Consider the following 22,082-nt stretch of genomic DNA (forward strand, 5'->3'; position numbering starts at 1 on the left):
GTACATCCGGCCCCAGCACGTATCCCTTCGCCTCCAAGCGCTGCAGGAAGGGACCCATCACCGCCTTGCAGACAGGGCCAGATAGACAGTCAGCGGCCCCTACTTGGGAGAAAAACGGACACGTGACATGGCCAACTGCCACTGCCCATCTCCCTCATCAGCCAAGACTCCCAGGATGTGAAACCAACAGGATTTCACCTGAAAATTTAAAAAATTAAATAGAACACCAAGTTGATATCCAAGATCTTTATTGACTTAACTGTAACAGCAACCATTGGTGAGAATTTTTTTATTTTTCCCCCCACTAATTTCCAAACACCCTGCTGGTGTGAAAGGACAGACAAAAAAAAAACAAAACCCCCCAAAAACCCAAACCCAAAACAACTGATCACAGAATCACACAGGACTGCCTCAGGACTACATGGTGCCCTCTGCTATCCATCCATGACAGTGAAATGGATGAGGGGTCAGGGTCAGCCACATCAAGGCGGATGAAGGGAAGATCAAAGGAAGAACGGGCAGTCTCTACTTTTCCATTCAGAATGGATGGAATTGGGCCACTCGTGTCGCTAAGACAGGACAGGGCGTCTTTTAATGTCTAAAATACGTTAAGGATGCTTGGAATGGACACCGAATACGGAGTGTCCACCGGGCTCTAAGCCACCCTCTCTAAGGTTTACCCTGGGCAGCACAGGGTCTCCTCACCGAGGCGGAGGGAGACGGGCTCCGTCTGCAGGTGAAGGAAAGGCACTGGCTCACAGTCCTCAGTGATTTGGACTCGCAGCAGGAGCAGGATGGCTCACGCGGACAACGTGCCCCTTAGCTCTCCAGTGTTCCTCCCCCTCTCCTGGTTTCAAGTAAAAATTACCCTTGGCTGGGGCTTTGCCTTTTTTTTTCTTTTCTTTTTTCTTAAGATTAAGATGGAGAGAAAGGTATGGCAATGAGCAAGTATGGCTATTCTGTGCTAGATTCATGGAATTCTCCAAGTTTGAAGTGTCCAGGAATTCTGGTTTTAAGCACCAACAAGAGTTCCCTTTGCAAATTTCAGCATGGCTAAATGATTATCAAGCATTGCAGCATCTCTCAGCCGGCCTCCCACTCATAGAAAGGTGGCAGAGTTAAGAGTTTAAATACTCCCCAAAATGTATTTTTATCTTCATAATATTTTCCATCAGCATCTACAGTATGGTCTGCCGGGGCTTCAGGCAGAGGTTAGGCAAAGAGAAACCACAGACCATGTGAACAAGACATTGAAAGTCCTCCTAAATCTAAGCTTTCCCAAAAGCTATCAACTTCCAGAACCAGCACAAAACAAATGCACGTTCCAGAAGCTAAGAAAAGTGACATGAATGATTGTTTGAAAAAATAGGGATGTACCAATCATCCTTAGCCTTCAGTAAAAAAATGTTATGAGCTTGCCTCAAAGGAAACGCCAATACTCAACCGGAAAATGATTACTAGAACAGGAAACGCCCCTGGGGTATAAGCATCCTATAGAATTGCCTCCAAATCTGTTTTCATCTTTTATCAAAAGCTGAAAGGTAAAGAACTTTGGGGTGGGGGGAGTATGTGTGATAACTGCACCCCCTTCTAGTCCAGACAGAAACTGCCCTCCCAAAGAAACAATGCCTTTTTAAAACACACACTGCTCCCTCCCAGAGGTCACAGGTGAGTGATTGGGTTTCGCAGATTTATCAATAGCTGCCGATATGCATGTAGTCCAGAGACATGCCAAGAAGGGAAAATTCTGACCCAAATAAAGGCATTGGGCTTCTGCTTTAAAGAGATATACAAAGGGCTGAGGGCCCTGGCTCAGCAGCTGAGATGCTTGATATCCCATCGAGGAGCCAAGACCGAGAATAGAAAAAGATTCAGTTTCTGGGATATTACTGCCAAGATGATGAGATCCTTGCACCAGGGGCCCTAATTCAAAGCATATGCTCAATACATCCTGGCGAATGATGGACTCTGGGGATGAAACCCACTCAAATCTAGCGGGCTGTATTCTAACGGAAATGTTTGAACTGGGAAGGTAAGTTCTGAGAGTCACAAAGAGCGGGTAAATAAAACACCGTCTAGGTTGACTCCACCTTAAAATCAGAAGGAAAAGCATAATTAATTTGAAGGCGCGTTAAAGACGAGTTCCTTACTTTGGGAAGAAATAGCTGTTTCTTATAGCTGTCTCAGTAGCAACGCTTTTCTTCAAGTCTACACTGAAGCAAGCAGGGCTGCAGATAAGAAAATGTTGCTAAGAGGCAGAGTGCATATCCGTATGAGAATATGCATCTTCGAGATGTCTGAAACCTCTAAAACCTTGGTCAGGCATGAGTGCCACAAACACATAGCAGACACTAAGAATGCGCTGAACTGACAAACCTCACCCAAGTTAGTCACAAGAGTGGAGACAAGACTGGTTCTCTTTAAAAAAACACTTCCGTCAAGAGGCCCAGGACTAAGTGGGCACACAAGTTAACCTGTAATACTGAGCTAAAGGACAACCAAGCACCGACATTTCTAATTCCCAGATGTTCCCTACTTTGACAAGGAGCTCCTTGGGTGACACGACCCAGGTGTGTCAGCCCTGCCGCTGGAGACCAGACGGGCCTGGTTCAGATGCCATCACCTATTTCACCCTGAATCTGACCTCTAAAGCAAGCCGGGCTACAGGTAAGAAAATGCTGGCAAGAGGCAGCGTGTAAATCCATACAAGACGAGTTCTTACATTACTGTTCTTCAGCTCAGCACTCCAACAATTACTTCGAATCTGCTCTCTTTGCTAGAAACCCTAACTCTGATTGTCAGCGTTAGTGGATCAGCTACACAGGCCCAGTTAATTCCCTTTGTCAGTTAGCCAGGCAAGTGTATACGGATTATGCTCTCCTGGGAGCTACCATTTCCTGCCGCCTCTCTCAAAACTAGCAGGTAGCTTTCAGGAAATAGTCTGTCTTCTATTCCAGTTTGGTGATAACACATCTCAGAAAACTGTTTTCAGTAGCAACATCTCTCAATATATCATCTAGTTCAAACCTAACCCCACGCCCCTTGGCCTAGTTTCATCCTGTTAGGGGTGAGGTGATTTAAAGATATACCCACAAATTCTTTGATACTGCTCTGTACAGTAGGGAGGGGTCTAATTCTCCCCTGGAGTGCAGGCTGGGCTTAGTGGCTTGTTTCTAAGGAACAGAAAAAGTGAAGGTGTGTGCTTTCAGACGGTCATAAAAGGCACTGCAAATTCCTCCCGGTCCCCTCTTCCCCCCAATCACTCACTCGGGGAAGCCAGCCGCCATGGTGTGTGGATGCTCACAAAATTCTACACAGAGACTCACATGTGGCACCCTGCCAACCACCACAGAGAGCGAGCGAGCTCAGGAGTAGATTCTCCAGCCCCAGATGACTGCAGATCCTGCCAACATCTTGAACTGCAACTTTCTAAGAACCCTGGTGCCAGATCCATGATGCTGAGCTGTTTCCAAATTCCTAACCTATAAAAACTGACAGATGTTTGCTTTTTTAAGATTTCGGGTTTGGGGGGAGTTACACAGCAACAGATCAGAGAAATGGAAGGACAGAACGCCTGGCTTGGAAGCCTAATACCCAGGAGCCAGTTTCTCTAGTCTGTGCTCCTGAGAAGGCGGTTAAGTACTTAAACAGAATGAGGAAGTGGCGAGCTAAAGAAACCACTCTATAAAAGAACGGAGAGCCACGAGGATGCACGTCTCCCGCAGGAATCAGGAGAAAGGTCATCTGTCATTAAGATAAGACTGTCTTCAGAAATACAGAAGACGGCTTTCTCTTAAAAGAAAAATACATACGATCACTAAGATTTTAAGAACCGTTTCACTCAAATGGTACCCTAAGGGTGTTCCCTCCCCAAGGAAAAGTCAGGATAGTTCATTCAGGGATTTATCTCTGGGTTTCCTTTCAAACATCCAGAAGTAAACCGCCTATTGGATTCTGGCTTGCCCTGAAAACGATTCCGAGGCTTAGCACAAAGGCATCATCTGTTGGAATTTTATCTGCTGCCTTGTCAAATCATCTTTAAAATATCAATGAGTGAAGTCGGAGTACTTCTAGTGGCGGTGGACTCCAGGAAAGAAGCTCACCACGCAGTGAGGAAGTCCTTGCAGAGGCGGCTAAGGGACTGGGCCGCGGTTGTACTATAGAGCAGATACTCCCAGGAATACCTGAAACATGGCTTCTGATTAGGGGGCCATGAGCAGAGCTCCCCCACGTTGCCAGATAAAGGGGAAAATCCTATCTTGATACTACTCAAGCTGGCATGTCTTAATTCCATCCCCACTGCTCGGAGAGACAGCTGGGGTTTCCGGGCAACAATAAAGATCAGGAAGGGGACACTCCTCTGCTCGCTGACAGGCCGGCCAGCTGTAGTTGGAGTCGGATTCCACAAGACGCCAAGGCCAGGGTATGAAGAATGGAAAGCTTCACACCTAAAGAATCATGCTCCAGGGACAAAGCTTCTTAAGCAAATTACAGTGTAACTTGTGATTTTCCAAGAGAATGTAAAGCGAAATCTGGAGTTTAATTAAAATCAGAACAGGGATACAGTAAACAAGCAAACAATACTTCTCTGATGACCAGTTTTCTGAGACTGAACGCATCTCCAAAATTTTGGAGGTCCAGCTTATTCCTGAGAGACATCAACCATCACAAAAAGGTTTCACTTTTTGAACTATTCACATTTTATAGCAGAAAACAGAACGAAGTTCCTCAGACATCCTCCCTCTTTTGTCTACGATGTATTTGCACACAGGGGCTTTTCATAGTTCAAAAGAAAAACAAACAGCTTTCTTTCTTAGCCAACTGGCCTGTTCCTCTCACCCTGGGCTGTGATCTCAATAGATGATTCAGGGCAGCAAACCCAACCAGAAATTCCCAGGACATCAGAAGCGACTTGTCTTTCTGTGAGGGGACAGAGGCATTAGTCTTTCTAAGAGGGACTGAGTCACTCTCCTGGGATCACTGTGCCAGTCAATAGTCAGGGGGGGGTGGCTAGGGAGCAGGGGGAATGACAGAGCAAAGGGTAAGGGAAAAGAAGGAGGCTTTTATGAACAACCCACAAGGCAGAATGGTCCAGCTTTACCACCCACCCACTACAAACGCCAAGCATGCACACCCAAAACTAGGAGGAGAAAGGAAAGAGCTCAGAAGGGACTGCAGGAGACAAAGGATGGTGACATGGAACAGCAGACTCGCCTACAGACATTTCTCACCTTCCTAACACTGGAAGATGTGATTAAAAAGTTGCTGTTCAGAATTTACTGAAAACATATCTAAAAATAGGTCTGTAGTTATCTTAAAAAATAAAAGGTCACTCCTCAGTTGAGTGACAGATATTATCAGATACCCACACTTGAGGTATCTTTGATGTATATTTGAAACATGGCCTGGCAGAGAAAAAGGAAAGGGGGGGGGGGGGGATTCAGAGTACAAAGGGAAAGAAAACGGGAACACATTTTGAAGCCCATGCTTATCTATCTCAGCAGCCAAATAAAGCAGGTCCACAAAGGAAAAGCATTGAGTTTTTCGAAGGGCATTCTGGAAGTCATCTTTAAACTAAAAACATAAAAAAACTGCAGTCTGCAGTAATATTACAATGTTCATTGGATTAAAAAACAATGACAACTGAGACTAGTTTACACAAATGGGCCTAGGCTCTTCCAAAATCATGCTTAAGTACTACGATCAGGCCTTGTTCCAAGTGCTCCATCTCTGAAGTCATTGGGATGCTCAGAGAACAATAGGACTGCAGCAACATGATGCAAGCAGGGAGGAACAGAAGAGGAGGAAAGAACAGCTGGTTACTGACGCCCCCTCTCACGTAGAATTTAAAAATGTTTGCACACACGTGCTAAGTACAGGAATGGAAAGATAAACTATTATACCAAAGACAGAAGGCATTCCTCCCAGAGGATGGAGGGGAAGCAGACCTCAGAACAGTGTCACAGGTAGTGCTACCAGAGCTGTACAACCTGTGCTGGCCCCAGGGACAAACACCTTCAGGGACAAGAGAGAAAACAGCTCTTTTCTTGTTTATTTCCCTCTGGTTTTGAAGACCCGAAACCAGACTCTGGTAGCACTGAACCATGGGTGGAAGACAGGGAGGAGACACAAGATAAGAACAAGAACAACGCTGAACCCACCAAATACTTCCCCAGACGTTCCTGGAAGCCGGCAATTGTTGGTAGGTTGATATCTGATTTGGGATATTTTTTTTTTTAATTGGAGGGGGGGGGGGGGGTGTATCTCAATACAAAAATGACTTAAGGAAGCCAGAATGCAACTGTTTTCCTTTGTGGGCTGCTTAGTTCTACAGAAATATGCCATGGGCCTTCAATCTAATCTAAGTGGGAAGGGGGACAGGAAACAGGAAGAGGAAATAGTCAGATGAAGCTCATCTTCGCATCATTTGGCACCCAGAGGAAGAGGGGGGGCGCTGCAATGGGGACTGCTGGTACTGCTTCTGTGTTTTCATTGTTGATCCTATTGGCCGAATCGGGGATACACACAGGTATCAGCGTTGCTGCTGTTCTTCTGATCCTTGCAGGACAGTTAGATGTCCATCTCAAACTGAGCATCGTCCCCTGGTTAGAATGAAAAAGGTGAAAAGTCTTACACAAAAAGGAAAAGCAAAACAGCTTTCATTGTCATTCCCTCTGCACAAGGGTAAAAAATTAATTCAAACTGTCCCATTCTCTGCTGCCTTAAAACAACTGTTCTGCTCTTCCTAATCTAAGGAGCATTTGCAAAAAGGATGGAATGAAAACCTTCCCAGTGTCCCTGTATCCACAGGTTGACCAGACAGGAATCCCTGGGGTGCTTCTTGCCATCTATCACATCAACACACTCTTCTGGAAGTTTTGAACTTTGGCCCCGCTTCGAATAGAGACTTTGTCCTTTAAAAACTCATTTGGGCCGAAACAGGTTTGGCTCAGTGGTAGAGCGTCGGTCTGTGGAGTGAAAAGTCCCAGGTTCGATTCCGGTCAAGGGCATGTACATTGGTTGTGGGCACATCCCCAAGAGGCAGCTGGTCGATGTTTCTCTCTCATCGACGTTTTTAGCTCTCTATCCCTCTCCCTTCCTCTCTGTAAAAAAATCAATAAAATATATATATTTTTTAAAAAAATAACTCATTTGGAATTTGAGGGGGCAGAATGCTGGCTTATGTATGTGGGTCATGGAGTGCAACCGCAGGTGGACGAAAAGAGCTGGCCGTTTCCACCTCCCTCTTCTGCTTCCAGAGACAGTAAGGACTCATTACGTGTGTGTGTAGGGGCTGTTTATTTAATTATAGGCAGTCCTAGAAAACAGGGAGGAAAAACATATTGCTTCCCCCCACAAGCTAGAAATGGGGGTTATTAACCAGTTAACTGTCACAATATTTTGAATTTAACTAAAAAAGGTCCACTGCTTGCATCTAAAAATGGGGGTTATTAACCAGTTAACTGCCACAATATCAATATTTTGAATTAAACTAAAAAAGGTCCGACACTTATGGTACACAAATAGCTAAACAGTTTTGTTTTTTTGTGTTTTCCCTAGTCGCAGGAAGCCCAAGTTCCCTGATCTTTTCTCCTCTCTGCATCCACTAGATGGAATTTGATGATTATTTGAAACTTAGGGTTTCTATAACATTTCAATTAACTTTGGTGAGGGTAGTGGGGAAGGAGAACTTAAGAGACATATAATTAATTGGCCATTGGTTATAATTGAAGCATCAATATTTTCCAACCCAGAGTTGATATTCAGATTTCTAGGGTCGCCCTCTTGAACCCCAATACTAGCAATTCTCTTACCAACTGCGTGCTTTCTGTCATGATTGTTCAGGTTGTTCAAATTGTTTACTTCTACTTTGGAGTCTTCGATTAAGGTGCCAGGGCTGGTGACTCCTGGGATATTGGGCAGATGACAGGGTGGGGTCTGAGCCATGGGAGAATTTCGACGATCCAACAGAAACTTTCGATCATAAATGATTCGGGTTCCTGGAAAACATCGTTGGACAGAGTTTGAAACAAGTCAAGGGGTTATCAACATATAATACTACCCAAGAATTTATTTAAAACCCCATCTAATGCTAACCCTTAAAGATTTTACAATTCAAGCAAAAAGGGTTAGCTCGAACTTCCTAGGTCTCTCTGCTATCTTTCCAACTGGGGAAATGCCCTATTTATCCTTCAAGTTTCAGTTCCAGCATCACTTTCATTTACAAAGCTTACTTCAATGTTACTGGTCCATTTATTCATGCATTCATTTCACTGGTTGCTTCTTGTTTGTGCCCTAACTGCAGATTGAACTCGCAACTTTGGCATTTCAGGACGATGCTATAACCAACTGAGCTACCCAGCCAGTGCCCTTTTTTTATTTAAAAAAAAAAAAAAAAAGATATTCTTTCCCATCTTATTCAACACACATGACCTATTCCAGGACTCTTGTTTAATCTATTTGTGCCTCTCAAGACTGTGAATTCCTTATGCCAGGGCCATGATTTATTTATATCTGGCCTAATCATCACGTAGCTCTTCAAAAAAGTTTTAAATAAAGTTATAAAGTTTGTGAAAAAATAACCAACAGATGGCCACCCTTAAGTTGAAGGCACTGAGACAGACATTTTTTCCAGAAAGAATTACAGTACAGAAGCTAAAACCGACAAACCAGTCTGCTTACCAGTGAGTGCTACCAGAATATTTTATAATAGTTCCAGAGTGCACTTTACCTGATAAACAGTTAAGAAAACCTGCTGCTGTCCATTTACAAGTGCCCAATGATGACCTAATGTAGTAGATGCCTGAGCTCTGCTGCTGATTCTAAGACTACAGCAAGCTCAGGAGGAAAGATGTGGTGACCTTGAGTGAAGTCTGTTGAATGGGTAAGGTGGAAAGGGAAGGGCAGTTAGGGGCAATTGGGCTGGCAGGGGAGGGCAGTTAGGCATTGATCAGGCTGCAGGGGAGCGGTTGGGGGGTGATCAGGCTGGCAGGCAGAAGTGATTAGGGGCAATCAGGCAGGCAAGCAGGCAAGCGGTTAGGAGCCAAGAGTCCTGGATTGTGACAGGTATATCCCTCGAGGAGTCCCAGATTGGAGAGGGTGCAGGCTGGGCTGAGGAACACACACAAATCCACACCCTCATTGCACAAATTTTGTGCACCAGGCCTCTGGTGTAAAATAAGAGCAAATAGGCAGAGAGGGGGCCTAATAGCTTCCCAATGAACAAAGGGAAGGACTTTGCATATCTGTTGTGTCATCCCACTTTTTTTTGTCACTACTAAGTTTCAGAGCCGTGAGGTTTCACTTTGAAATGTTCTTACCAACATTAAATTTGCAAGTCAGAACAAGATTACTCTCACTTCTGCAATACACCAAGCATAGAAACTGGAGATGAGATGTTAGAAAAGAGCACAGGATAAAAATAAGCTTTCTATTTCTAAATTACACATTAGCAACAACATATATATTAAAAACTATAATTGAATCAACTAGGAAATAAGAAATAGAGATTCTACCTATATATGTGAGGTATAAGAGAAACTTTTAAGAACTTTTATGACTGCATCGGTGATAAGATTTATTTTTTTACAACTTTGTCAATATATGTCACATATAATTAATTCACTCAAAGTTTTAGTACATCCGCAGAATTGTGCAACCATCACCACAATCAATTTTCGAACATTGTCATCATCCTCAAAAGAAAACCCACACATATTTAGCAGTCCCTTCCCATTTTCTTCCAACCTCTTCCAGTCGTAGGAACTGTTTTCTGTCTCTATAGATTTGCCTGTTCTGAACATTTCATATCAATGGAATCTTATGTGGTCTCTTTATGACTGCCTCTTCCACTTGCATAATATTATCACAGTTCATCCATGCTTAGCATTTATCAGTACTTTATTTTTTATTGCTAAATAACATTCTATTTTAGGTATATATCATTTTATCATTTAATCAGTTGATGGATATCTGAGTTGCTTTCATTCTGAATAATGCTCCTACAAACATTCATGTACAAGTTTTGCGTGGACAAAGAATGTGGCAAACTGAGAGGGGAGGAGAAGTGAGGTAGAAAGTAACGAAAGTGTCCTAGGTACCTCATCTTTCATTGAGAGTCAATGGTATTATCTAATGTTAAGAAATCAAGAAATTGTGGTATACAGCAACAGTGGTAATCAATAAAAGCACTATAAACAGAAACTATTAAAAGCAATTGTCTACTGACATTTTACTTTGCATTTTATGTACTTTTCAGTTCGATTTTTCTTTTTTCTATTTTGTTTTTTAAATGTGCATGTATTGCCTGGCTGCCCGGCTGGCATGGCTGTGGTTTAACACTGACCTATGAACCAGGAGGTCATAGTTCCATTCCTGGTCAGGGCACATGCTTGGGTTGTGAGCTTGATCCCCAATGTAGGGCATGCAGTGGGTAGCCAATCAATGATTCTCTCTCATCTTTGATGTTTCTATCTCTCACTCTCCCTTCCTCTCTAAAATCAATTAAAAAATGTATATATGTATATATGTATATACATATATACATATATATACCCTCTGCATGCCCTACATTGGGGATCAAGCTCACAACAAGCAATTGTTTGACTGGTAGCTATGATGCGCACTGACCACCAGGGGGCCAATACTCAATGCACAGGCATAGAAACATGGAACAGACTGATGAATCTCAGAAGGAAGGGGAGAGGAGGCTGGGTGGGACGAGATTAACCAAAGATCTTATATGCATACTAGAGGCCTGGGTCCCTCAGCCTGGCCTGCAAGGACCAGGCCGAAACCAGCAGTCCCATATCCCCTGAGGGGTCGCGGATTGCAAGAGGGTGCACTGGTGCTCTAGCATTTAAAATAAAATAAAATGTGCATGTAATACTTTAGTTTTCATGTCTGGATTTCAGAACAAACAGAAACTTTTAGATCTAAGGTTAGCATTTAGGAAAATTTATAAATTTTCTTTATCCCTTGGTGACCAGATATTAGGATAAATCTAGTATCTTGAGCCACCATGTTCTTAATGCTGACATTACAAGCAAACACGACAGTAACACAAAGTCCCTTTGATGGAGAGTAAAAAAAAAACAAACAACCCTTCTCTACCTATTGATCTAAAAACTAGTGCATTTTCAAATGGCACAGGACAAAAAGGCCAATGAATGAGGCCCAAGATGGTTAATACAGAAACAAGGTCATTCCAGTCTAAGGGCCTCTTCCAAGGTCAAGTGGCTTAGTTTAAGTGATAATCCAAGCATTAAGCTATGTACCTAAGAAACTGTGTAACTTGAAATAAAACCACCTAGAGAATGTCCACTGTAACATGGCTAACTGACAAGGCAGCAGTTAACTCTACTTTCAGAGTGTTCTCATCATAAATCCTGTTTAACTAAAACTGCTTCCAGATGAGCGGCCAGGCTCGGAGCAGCCGGGTCGGGTGCGGCCAGGCCCGGAGCAGCGGCGGCCAGGCTGGGAGCGGCCAGGCCCGGAGTAGCTGGGTCTGGTGTGGCCAGGCCCGGAGCAGCGGCTGCCAGGCTGGGAGCGGCCAGGCCCGGAGCAGCAGCTGCCAGGCTGGGAGCGGCCAGGCCCGGAGCAGCCGGGTCTGGTGCGGCCAGGCCAGGAGCAGCGGCTGCCAGGCTGGGAGCGGCCAGGCCCGGAGCAGCAGCTGCCAGGCTGGGAGCGGCCAGGCCCAGAGCAACAGCTGCCAGGCTGGGAGCGGCCAGGCCCGGAGCAGCCGGGTCTGGTGCGGCCAGGCCCGGAGCAGCGACTGCCAGGCTGGGAGCGGCCAGGCCCGGAGCAGCCGGGTCTTGTGCGGCCAGGCCAGGAGCAGCGGCTGCCAGGCTGGGAGCGGCCAGGCCCGGAGCAGCCGGGTCTGGTGCGGCCAGGCCAGGAGCAGCGGCTGCCAGGCTGGGAGCGGCCAGGCCCGGAGTAGCTGGGTCTGGTGTGGCCAGGCCCGGAGCAGCGGCTGCCAGGCTGGGAGCGGCCAGGCCCAGAGCAACAGCTGCCAGGCTGGGAGCGGCCAGGCCCGGAGCAGCGACTGCCAGGCTGGGAGCGGCCAGGCCCGGAGCAGCCGGGTCTTGTGCGGCCAGACCCGGAGCAGCAGCTGCCAGGCTGGGAGCGGCCAGGCCCGGAGCAGCCGGGTCTGGTGCGGCCAGGCCCGGAGCAGCGACTGCCAGGCTGGGAGCGGCCAGGCCCGGAGCAGCCGGGTCTTGTGCGGCCAGGCCAGGAGCAGCGGCTGCCAGGCTGGGAGCGGCCAGGCCCGGAGCAGCCGGGTCTGGTGCGGCCAGGCCAGGAGCAGCGGCTGCCAGGCTGGGAGCGGCCAGGCCCGGAGCAGCCGGGTCTGGTGCGGCCAGGCCCGGAGCAGCGGCTGCCAGGCTGGGAGCGGCCAGGCCCGGAGCAGCGGGGTCTGGTGCGGCCAGGCCAGGAGCAATGGCTGCCAGGCTGGGAGCAGCCAGGCCCGGAGCAGCGGCTGTCAGGCTGGGAGCGGCCAGGCCCGGAGCGGCCGGGACCGGAGCAACCGGTCCCAGAGCAGCCGGGTCGGGTGCGGCCAGGCCTGTAGCAGCAACAGCCAAGTCCAGAGCAACTAGGTCGGGAGCGGCAGTGACCAGACCCGGAGCAGCTGGTTGTGGAACGAATCAGAGCAACAGAGGCCAGGCCCGGAGCAGCCAGGCCCGAAACAGCTCGCTCCTCGCCTGTACCTGCCCAAGGCTGCCTCTCAGACATGGCTGGAAACTTTTGCGGGAACTTGAGGGTCTGCTGAATCAAGTGATGAAGGCTTAGATCTGGATGTGTTGAGTTAGTATAGTGCTGGGGTGTTGATCTGTGAGTGCCTTGGGTGGGGCCTGGATGAGGCTGGTTGACCTATTTGGAAATGTCTTTTGTGTGAAGTGTATCATTGGGCATGTGGAGGTATTATTGTTATGAGAAAATGCTAAGTAACAGATTTACTATCTGAAAAGGGATTTACTATCGGGGAAAGGGAGGGAGGAAGAGACTGAACATAAACTGTGCACCTATGGATGAGGACAATGGGGGATGGGGAGGGGGCAGAGGTTGGGGTGGGAACCTGGTGGAGGGGGAAGAAATGAGGAACCTTTGTAATAATATGAACAATAAAGATTGATTTAAAAAAAATAAAAAATAAAAAAATAAAATAAAATAAAATAAAACTGCTTCCAGAATCAGAATTAAGCACACACTCATGCAAACAGAGAGCTGAGAACAGAAATATAAGTTGCCCAAATTGCATTGCTTAAATGAGATGGCCACGAAACCCTCCAAGAAGGCTGAGATGGACCTTACACCCTCATATACCAAGTGTCCCAGGCCAGAAGGGAGAGTGTGGAGTCACATGGGGCCTCTTCCTCAGGGGACTGTCTCCATTGGAGAGGAAAATCTTTCCCAGAAAACCCTGGCCAATTTCCCCCTACATCTCATTGGGCCAGAACTGGGTCAGATGCCCACTAGAATGAAAACTGGGGAAGCTATAGATCTGTCATGATGTACATCCTCCGGCCTGCACACTGCCATTTAAAAAAATGAGGACATCTGGGGTAGCATAGAAGATGGAATACGATTAGATTAGAAATCAACTGTGTTTAATATTTACTTAAATAACTATTAAGTTAACCAAAATGGGTTGAAATTTAAATTAGAAAGTCAGGAGGTAGAAGTATATATATTGGGAGAAGGGTTTATCCTCCTCTTCCAAAGTAAGGAATTAACAGCAACAGCAAAAAAAAAAACAAAAAACAAAAACTGAGACATAGCATTAAATCCTGTTATTCAGAAATCCAGAGTAAACACTAGAATAAACAGCTAACAGTTTAAAATGGTTTCCCTGGGGAGAGAAAATGGAGATTAGAGGAGATGGGGCATGATGCTGCTTTATGTTATTAGTCTAATAATACTATCCTTTTCAAATCTTACTTTCATAGGTATAAAAAATAAACATAAAAGAAAAATAAAAGGGTAAAAAGCATGAATTTTGAAGACATTATGCTAACTCAAACAAGTCAGTCACAACAGGACAATTATTAAATGACTATTATGGAAGTTACAAAGAGGAGTCAAATTCATAGAAACAGGTAACAGAACGGTGGTTGCCACGGGCTGAGAGTGAGTGGGTAATATTATTTAATGGGTATGAAGCTCCCATTTGGGAAGATGAAAAAGTCCTGGAGATGTATGGTGGTGGTTATTGCAAAACAATGTGAATATACTCAATGCCATGGAATTGTACACTTAAAAATGGTTAAAATGGTAAATTTTGTTATGTATATTTCAACACTATAAAAAATAAACTTATTCCAGACTTCTAGCTTCCAAATATGTGAGAATAAATTTCCACTGTTTAAATCCTACTCCTCTGCCCCACAAACAAATTTAAGATCAAGAGATAGCGTAAACAACAACAACAACAAACCCTACAAGGAATTAAAGGAAAACAAAAAACAAAAAAATAAAGGTGACCCCAAAGTACTTATAAATATACTATAAACATACATACAACAGACTGGCACTGCTAAGGCAGCAAAGGCCATGAGGAAGGAAGGTATCCTTCCAAACTAGAAAAGGAATTAAAAAGAAACAAAGCACGCGTCAAGCCATTTTAGTATTCCATTAGGAATTCTCAACAGTTCTCTTCTCCATCTATGCCTCATGCCCACCAAGAGATCAGAAATAAAGATGAGCAAGCAGCAAAGTGCTTCCAACGGAAGGAATTCAGCCTCCCCCAACCCCTAATAAGGGAAAATAAGAAGTGAAAATACAGAAAGGAGTTATAAAGAAAGCTGTTTTCTCTGCTTTTTATTCCTTCAGCTTGGGAGGGTGCTAAGAGCCTGTGTTTGACTGATTAAAGCACATTCCTGAACCAACTTCAGTTTTAAACATCTGTTCTCCATGGAGGCTCTGGAGGAAAGGCTCTTACTACGGTAGTAAAAGCTCTATGCCAGAGAAAGCGGAGGAAACGAAAAGCTGCCTAACTCAGGATCCCCAGGGAGGCTGACGGTGGCCAGTCCATGTTCAGTGCGCGCAACCACGAAATTCCTAGTAAAATTGCTATTAAAACCAAGAAAGGGACAATTTTCATATCAGCAAAAGGAACAATGGGAGACTCGGGATCTGATAACTCAGTGTATGACCACAATCATTGGGGCAAACGGAAAACATCCACGGTTTCTGTTAAAGCCAATCCCGTCTTTTAACTCCAAGTCTCCGTAACGTCCAGGAGCAAAGATTTCGAAGATATTAGGGTTAAAGGATGGCTCCCTGCCCAATCTCTTAGGACACTGCCATCACAGAACACACACTAGGCTGAAAGGGAAGTGGATGAAGACTCTGCTCCTATGCAGAAGGTCCAGTGTTAAAAGAGGCCTGAGAGAGCATCTGCAGGCAGGAAGCCTGTTATTTTACAGGTGAGGAAACTAATATCCAGAGAAGTTAAAAGTATTTGTGGAGACCACAGTGACACAGGAGTTTGGAAATCAACATCAGTAAGTGAGGTCCTCTAAGCAAGTATGGTTCTCTTGAGTCTTGGCTGCAAAAAATGAATGGAAACAAGTGATCTTTTAAGCTAATACCAGGTCCAAAACGGTGTATGAACACAAATTAATTTTAAATGTAATCTGATTTTAAATCTATCTAGCCTTGATAATCAGAAAATCTGGGTCAAAAGAAAGTATATCAAATATGTCCATTCCTGTTTAGGCTTGAACATTCATCTTGAAATAAATTTTCTCTACAGAAAATGCCAGGCCCTAACTGCAGGAAATGCTGGTTGGGATCCAACTGCGATCTGGATCCATTCTTTGGACTAGATTTCACAGATGTTGTGGCTCAGCCTGTCTGTAATACTAATAATTACTGAAGGATCACTGCTATTGGTATGGAGAAAGTACTCAGATTCAAATCTTGCTTTCACTCCAACAATTTGCTTTCCTCCCGAGTTCACTTGCTTTAGGCACTTCTTATTAAAAATAAAAAAAAACGGGCCTGGCCAGTGTGGCTCAGTGTTTGAACATCAACCTATGAACCAGGGGGGTCACAGGTTCGATTCCTGTCAGGGCACATGCATGGGTTGCAGGCTCAATCCCCAGATAGGAGTTGTGCTGGAGGCAGCCAAATGTTGATTATCTCTCATCATTGATGTTTCTCTCTCTATCTCTCCCTTTCTCTGCAAAATCAACAAAACCATATTTTTTTAAAAATTGAAAATGGTGCCCTAGCCAGTTTGGCTCAGTGGATAGAGCACTGGCCTGGGGACTGAAGGCTGCTAGGTTCGATTCCCGGTCAGGGCACATGCCTGGGTTGCAGGCTTGAACCCCAGTGGGAGACAGTTGATCAATGATTCTCCTTCATTATTGTTGCTTCTATTTCTCTCTCCTGCTCCATTCCTATCTGAACGCAATAAAAATATTTGGGGGGGGGGGGGGGGATTGAAAATGGTAGCCTAGGCTTCACCTATTCAATTAAGTTGAATGACTGAAAGTCTCAACTGACTTCTGTCCTAGTAAAAATGGAGCAACGCAAGTCTTTTAAATATTAATTTGTTCTTCCGAAGTCTTGAAAAGGTTCTGCCACTCACCAAGAAACTATTCTCCTGCTCGGGACTCCCTTCCTCTCCAATCAGCAGAACTAGCTTTCCCCACGTTAACTTTACCCTGTCTGATATGCAAACCTTTAGCAGGAATTAAGCCTACAGTGTCTGAAAACCATACAAGACCCCTACTATAAAATTGTCCCTGAGACTCCAGTCCTCAAAGTCTTTGCTAAGGGAGAGCTAGCTTACAGATTCGTCCCTCTTCATCCTTCCCATTAGACACGTCCACCTTGCACAGGTCTGTCCTGCATGCTGCAACACCAACGTGTAGGAGCCCTGACTTCTCTTGCCAGAACACACCTGGCTTAAAGCACTGCTGCGTACCTTCGGGATGAGGACTCGCTTACTGCCTTCTCCAGGCTCAGAATTCAGTTTCTCATCAGCAAAACTGCACCCAACATAAAACAAATAAAGTACATCTTCTTTAATATATCCTTTGGCTGCTGATGAATATGAGACTAAAGCTGACTCTCCCATGGAGTGGCAACACATGTTAAACTGGGTTACTCTGAGGTAAGTAAATGCCATCTTCCTTGAATACAAGGCAAAATGATTGACACCTCTCATTATGTTTTCCATGCATATAATAATGAAAGCCCTTTCGTTGATTAACGAAAGCTAGAGAGCCAAAGAGTACGTTTGTCTGTTCAGAAGTTTTTGGCCTAGAATAAACTCAGCCCAAGGTCACTGAATTAGAAATTTGACAACAGTCAGAAACTGCCCTTCCTTCCCCATATCTACACATTGAGCTCTATTCACCTCTACTGAGACCAGATTAAAACTCAGGACTCCCCCAAAGTACGCTTATTTTATTAACCATCTGAACAGATTCTTTCCCCTTCCTTCTGCCTTCTCCTTGGCTTACTGACCCTTCCGACAGCCTTCAGGTAATTCTGGCCCAGTGAACCACTAACAACTCTGGCAGAGAAAGAGTAAAGGCATGAACAAAATTTCAGGCCATCATAGTTAGTTCCCCTCTGGTGCTCTTGTTATGGCAACAGCATATTTTTCCACAGCTGATGAGGCTGTTATGCAGGGGGGGGGGGGAAAGACAGAAAGAAAGGCTAAAAGAGGTATCTATATTCCTGCTCATTCCCCAGAGCACAAGGCTCCCTGAAGGAGACAGTTCAGAATTTACAAAAGGAATAAGGCAGCAGAAAAAAAATCGCATTAGCTAGCATTCCAGGGGTAGAAAAGTCTCTTTAAATGTCTGAAAACTTCCTTTTTCAGCAAAATAAGCATCTTATGATAGTAGGAGGAGAAAACTGGGATAGGGATAGGGCACTAAATTTGAGGCTACCCACTGCCATTAATTAGCAGTATGGCACTCACTAACAAGTTACTTAATTTCTCAGGACCTCCGTTTCTCTCAGCAAACCAGCGTTGTGAGAGTGAAGCCAACTAATAACTTTACCTTCCATTGAGGCTAGAAGTGGCTTCTCAGAGAACCAAAATAAAATAAAATCCAAGGACATTTTTTCTTGTTTTTAATTTATTCAACAAAAATTTTTCTCTTCCCTAATAATGAAAAAGCAACATGAGAAATCTAAGAGATTACAGCAAGTGTGTTTTCACCCACTTCTCATTGCTCAAACCGAAGCAAGGCAACTCGGAGAAACCTTCCTAAGGGTGGGCTATATCCTCTGAGCCCCAGTGAATCAAGAACTCAAGAGGGGAAGAGATGGAGATAGTTAGGTTCACTATGTTGTGAAAGTCCCTGCCCAGTCTGATCACGTAGGGCATTCAACACATCCACTGTTATCCTGGAATGCTCTGACATGTGTATGTCTCCAAGCCTGAGACAGGAAATGCTAATCCCCTTCCTTCCCAGTAAACAGATTTCCAGGACAAGCCCTACTGACTCTAATTTTTCTAAATGTTTTCAAGTCTGAAATATGTGTTAGCACTTAACTCTACACAAGTATTTAGTTCTGGAACTAGAAACCATTTCCATCCTCGATACCCACCAAGGTTTTTGAGACCATTCCGCCCTGACCAGTGTGGCTCAGTTGGTTGGAGCAGTGTCTTGTGCACTGAAAGGTCACGGGTTCCGTTCAGGTCAGGACACACCCAGGGGTGGCGTAAGGGAGGTTGCTGATCGATGTAAAACATTGCCTGTCTCTCTCACTCTTTCCCTTCCCCTCTCTAAAATCAACGAAAACATATCCTTGGATGAGGATTTTAAAAAATATTTTAAAACCATTCAGAGCAAGGATTGCATTTCCTGCTTTTGTCTGTAGTCCTCCTTTGTGCAAAGCACTGCACAGGGCCCACAAAACTCACTTCCAAGGTTCCTAACCACATTAATTCAGGTGCTGGAGGAGAGCAAAAAAACAACAAACTGTCTTACCCTGGTTCTGGGAAATAAAATGATAGGGGGGGAGTTAGGGGGAGAGACAGAAGAATGTAACAGGAGAAATGAACAAACCATGAGGGCTGAAAATTTCCAAAGGGGAAATTGAATCAATAAGTATTAAACATCTCAACTGCACTGCGTTAACTGCTATAAAATAGTGACTAAGTCCAATCACAACAGGGCTATATATTCTAAACACATTATGTAAGTCTTGGTGTTAAAAATCCAAAGATCATGATGTGTTCTGCCATAAATACAGGCTTAATATAATAGATGAGCTAACATGACAAGTATTTAAATCTGGAAAACAAACAACTGTGTGTGTGGAGACTATCTGGAGGCAGGTTCACTGATATTTGAGAAAGTGTGCTGGGTCAATCAATCAGTGTTCTTGGCAGAAACTTCCCAAGCATTTTAGGAACTAATCCAAACTACTAGACTGGATTCTATCTTTAAAGCAAAGCCTAAAGACCACGCATGCCCTTATTTTAAAAGCATGGTAGCTTGGTTCTTTGAAATAGGCCAAAAGGGTGACCCTCTGTGCCTCTTCCCTCAGGGGAATAATGATTACTACATATCAGCGATTTTTCAACCGGTGTGCCACAAGAATTTTAAAAACATGCCTATCTGACTAGTCAGGGGCACTGACCTCTTTTCCCTTAGATTGTCAAATAAAAAATGACAACAGCCAACTCAATAGCCATCCAGTGTGCATGAATCAAAATTACATCTATTTTTTTGGTCAGATCTGCAAAAAAATACTTTTTTGGTATGCTGTAGATTTTAGTAATTCGGTTATGAGTGCCATGAGATGAAAAGAGCTGAAAAATCACTGCTATAAAGCTAAAAGTTTAATTCCTCCCCCCCAAACAAATAACAGTTGAGTTGCAATTATTACCATGACATAGCTTCGGAATGGCTGGAAGCAGAGGCATTTACTGACCACAAAGAATTCTCTAAGTTACAAACTCCTTTCCATCACCTCAGAAAATACTATCCATTCCTTAAAAAGCTGTCAGTTCACGTTTAAGATGACACTCTCTGGAACAGATTCTGCTCTGCAAAAAACCTTTCACTGTTAAAAAGCAAGGTCTCGACGTGTTCAGGGGCTGGCCTTGCATAGACCAGGCGAGTGGGGAGGTTTCTCCAATGAAGTAAGCCACCTCACTGAAGAAACTCCGTTTTGCAGTTAAAACCTTCCTTAAACTCAGCTCTGCACGCCATGAACTTCTCTGGCCCGGGTCATGGTAAAGCCTTCCAAGCCGAGCCGCCCCTCCTCCTGGAGCCTGGCTGGATTCCTCCGCAGAACTCTCTCCCAGATTTTTATCCCTTGTTGGCAAGGCTGTCCTCTTACTCTAAGGTCCCTTCTATTGTGCAACGAATTCAGGGATCGCCAAGGCCTCACTCACTGGGCGGCTTTGGGTGTAGCACAACGGGCGAGCCCCGCCTGCGGGACCGGCCCAGCGATCCTGGAGAGGGCAGGGGCTGCCAGCACAGTCCCAACCAACCAACCAACCCTCTAGGGGCCAGGCGCCCCATCGCCAAAAGAAGGCAAAGTTCCCAAGTTAAAAACGAAGCCCCATTCCCTTCGGGAAGGTCCCTGAAGATCCCTTTCCAGTCTCCTCCCTTTGGAGAACAGCCCAGACAGGGGACACAACCTTTGAGCTCCCTTTTCCCCTGACCCATTCGAGGCCTCTCACCTCTACCCCAGTGCTCTTCCTTGTAAACAGCTCCCGGTCGTGTTTTGAAGAGCAATGCCCAGGCACCGTCCTCTGCACTGCTCCTTCCTCGAAATCAAGCCATCCCCACCGACCAGGGCGCCCCCTTCACAATGGCCTCTTCAACCTATCTCCAAGCCCGTCGCTGCCTTTTAAAACCCTTACGGCTGCCAGCGCGCTACCACCCCCACCTCCATTCCCTTGGCTAGTACTTGAGCATTACTTTATCATCCCTCTGTCGCTCCCCCCGCCCGTGGGGCCTCGGTGCGCAGAGTAAACAATGCTGTCAAAGCAGGATAAGCTGGGCGAGGCTTCCAAACGCCGCATTCCAGCCCGCTCCCGGCGTTCTAAAAGCGGCCAAACAAGTCGTCGCAGGGTCCCGGGAGCGAATTCCTCTTCCCAACTTCCTTTCTTTAAAAAGGCCTAGCGAGACAGCTCCAACATCGAGCATGAATGTGCACAAATGCACGGCACGCAAGAGGAAGAGGCAATGCAGAAGCACGAGCGCAAGGCCAAGTGCAAACGAATTTACCGAGGAGGAGGGAGTCGGAGAAGGGGGATGGGGGGAGAAAACTAGGTCGAGTGCCACGAAGCGGGAACAAGGGCTTTTTTTTCTTTTCTTTTTGCAAAGAAGGGCCACGTTTCCAGAGTGGGCGCGCGCTCCATAGAGCTGCGAGCGCGAGAGAACGCGAAGTTCAGGTTCCCGTAAAGCGGTCCCACGGGGCTTTGGTGGAGCCGGGCAGGTTGGGTCGGGCCAGGAGTTGGCCCACGCCAGCGGCCCGGCGTGGACACGCCCTGAGTTAAAGGACCGTGGCGGGAGGCTTTTGGGGAGACAGGGCGGAGGCTGCAGGCTCGGGGAGCCGTGGGCCGCAGGGTGCCCGGGGTCGGGGGTCGCTCACCTCCGGGCGTGGTGGAGAAGAGCGTCCCCCCGGGCGTGGTGCAATAGTCATGAGGTAGCTGCGCGGCGTCGCTGATGGGCACGGTGCGGGTGGGGATGGCACGGCTCTGGCTGGGCTGGTGGCCGCTGCCGGCGGACGAGGACATGGCTCTGGGCGCGGGGTCTCGGCTTTGTGCGGCGGGAGCGCAGGCGGGCGGCGGCGGCGGCGGCGGCGGCGGCTGGGGGCTCGGGCTCCTCCGGCAGCCCGGGCGCGCGGAAGGGCAGGCGGGGCTGGGCGCGCTCCGCTCGCTCCTCTCAGGCTTCCTTCCTCTCGTTCCCTCGTCCCGCTCCGCTCCCGCCGCCGCCCTCTCAGCCGCCGCCGCCGCCGCCGCCCGGTTCTCCGGCCTCCGCCAGCAGCCTCAGCAGCAGGAGCAGCGGCAGCAGCGGCGACGACGACCGGAAGCGGGTGAAGGCGGGAGCCAGAGGGAGATCGGGGAAGCGACTCTTCCGGAAGTGAGGTTAGGG

The 22,082-nt window shown here is 46.3% G+C and overlaps 2 protein-coding genes across 2 annotated transcripts in view; one reads left to right on the plus strand and one right to left on the minus strand.

The window, feature by feature from the left end:
• Positions 1-22,082, plus strand: part of SAR1A (secretion associated Ras related GTPase 1A) — a 197,743-nt gene that overhangs the window by 12,547 nt on the left and 163,114 nt on the right. The window lies entirely within an intron of this gene.
• On the minus strand, positions 232-22,030 carry EIF4EBP2 (eukaryotic translation initiation factor 4E binding protein 2). The gene is made up of 3 exons (XM_084903723.1): positions 21,580-22,030; positions 7,815-8,000; positions 232-6,602 (listed from the first exon to the last, which is right to left on the minus strand). The coding sequence occupies exons 1-3, from the start codon at positions 21,722-21,724 to the stop codon at positions 6,571-6,573; spliced, it is 363 nt and encodes a 120-aa protein (XP_084759849.1). The 5' UTR covers positions 21,725-22,030; the 3' UTR covers positions 232-6,570.

Source organism: Pipistrellus hanaki, assembly GCF_964339955.1.
Source record: "Pipistrellus hanaki genome assembly, chromosome: 14".
Classification (NCBI taxonomy): Eukaryota; Metazoa; Chordata; class Mammalia; order Chiroptera; family Vespertilionidae; genus Pipistrellus; species Pipistrellus hanaki.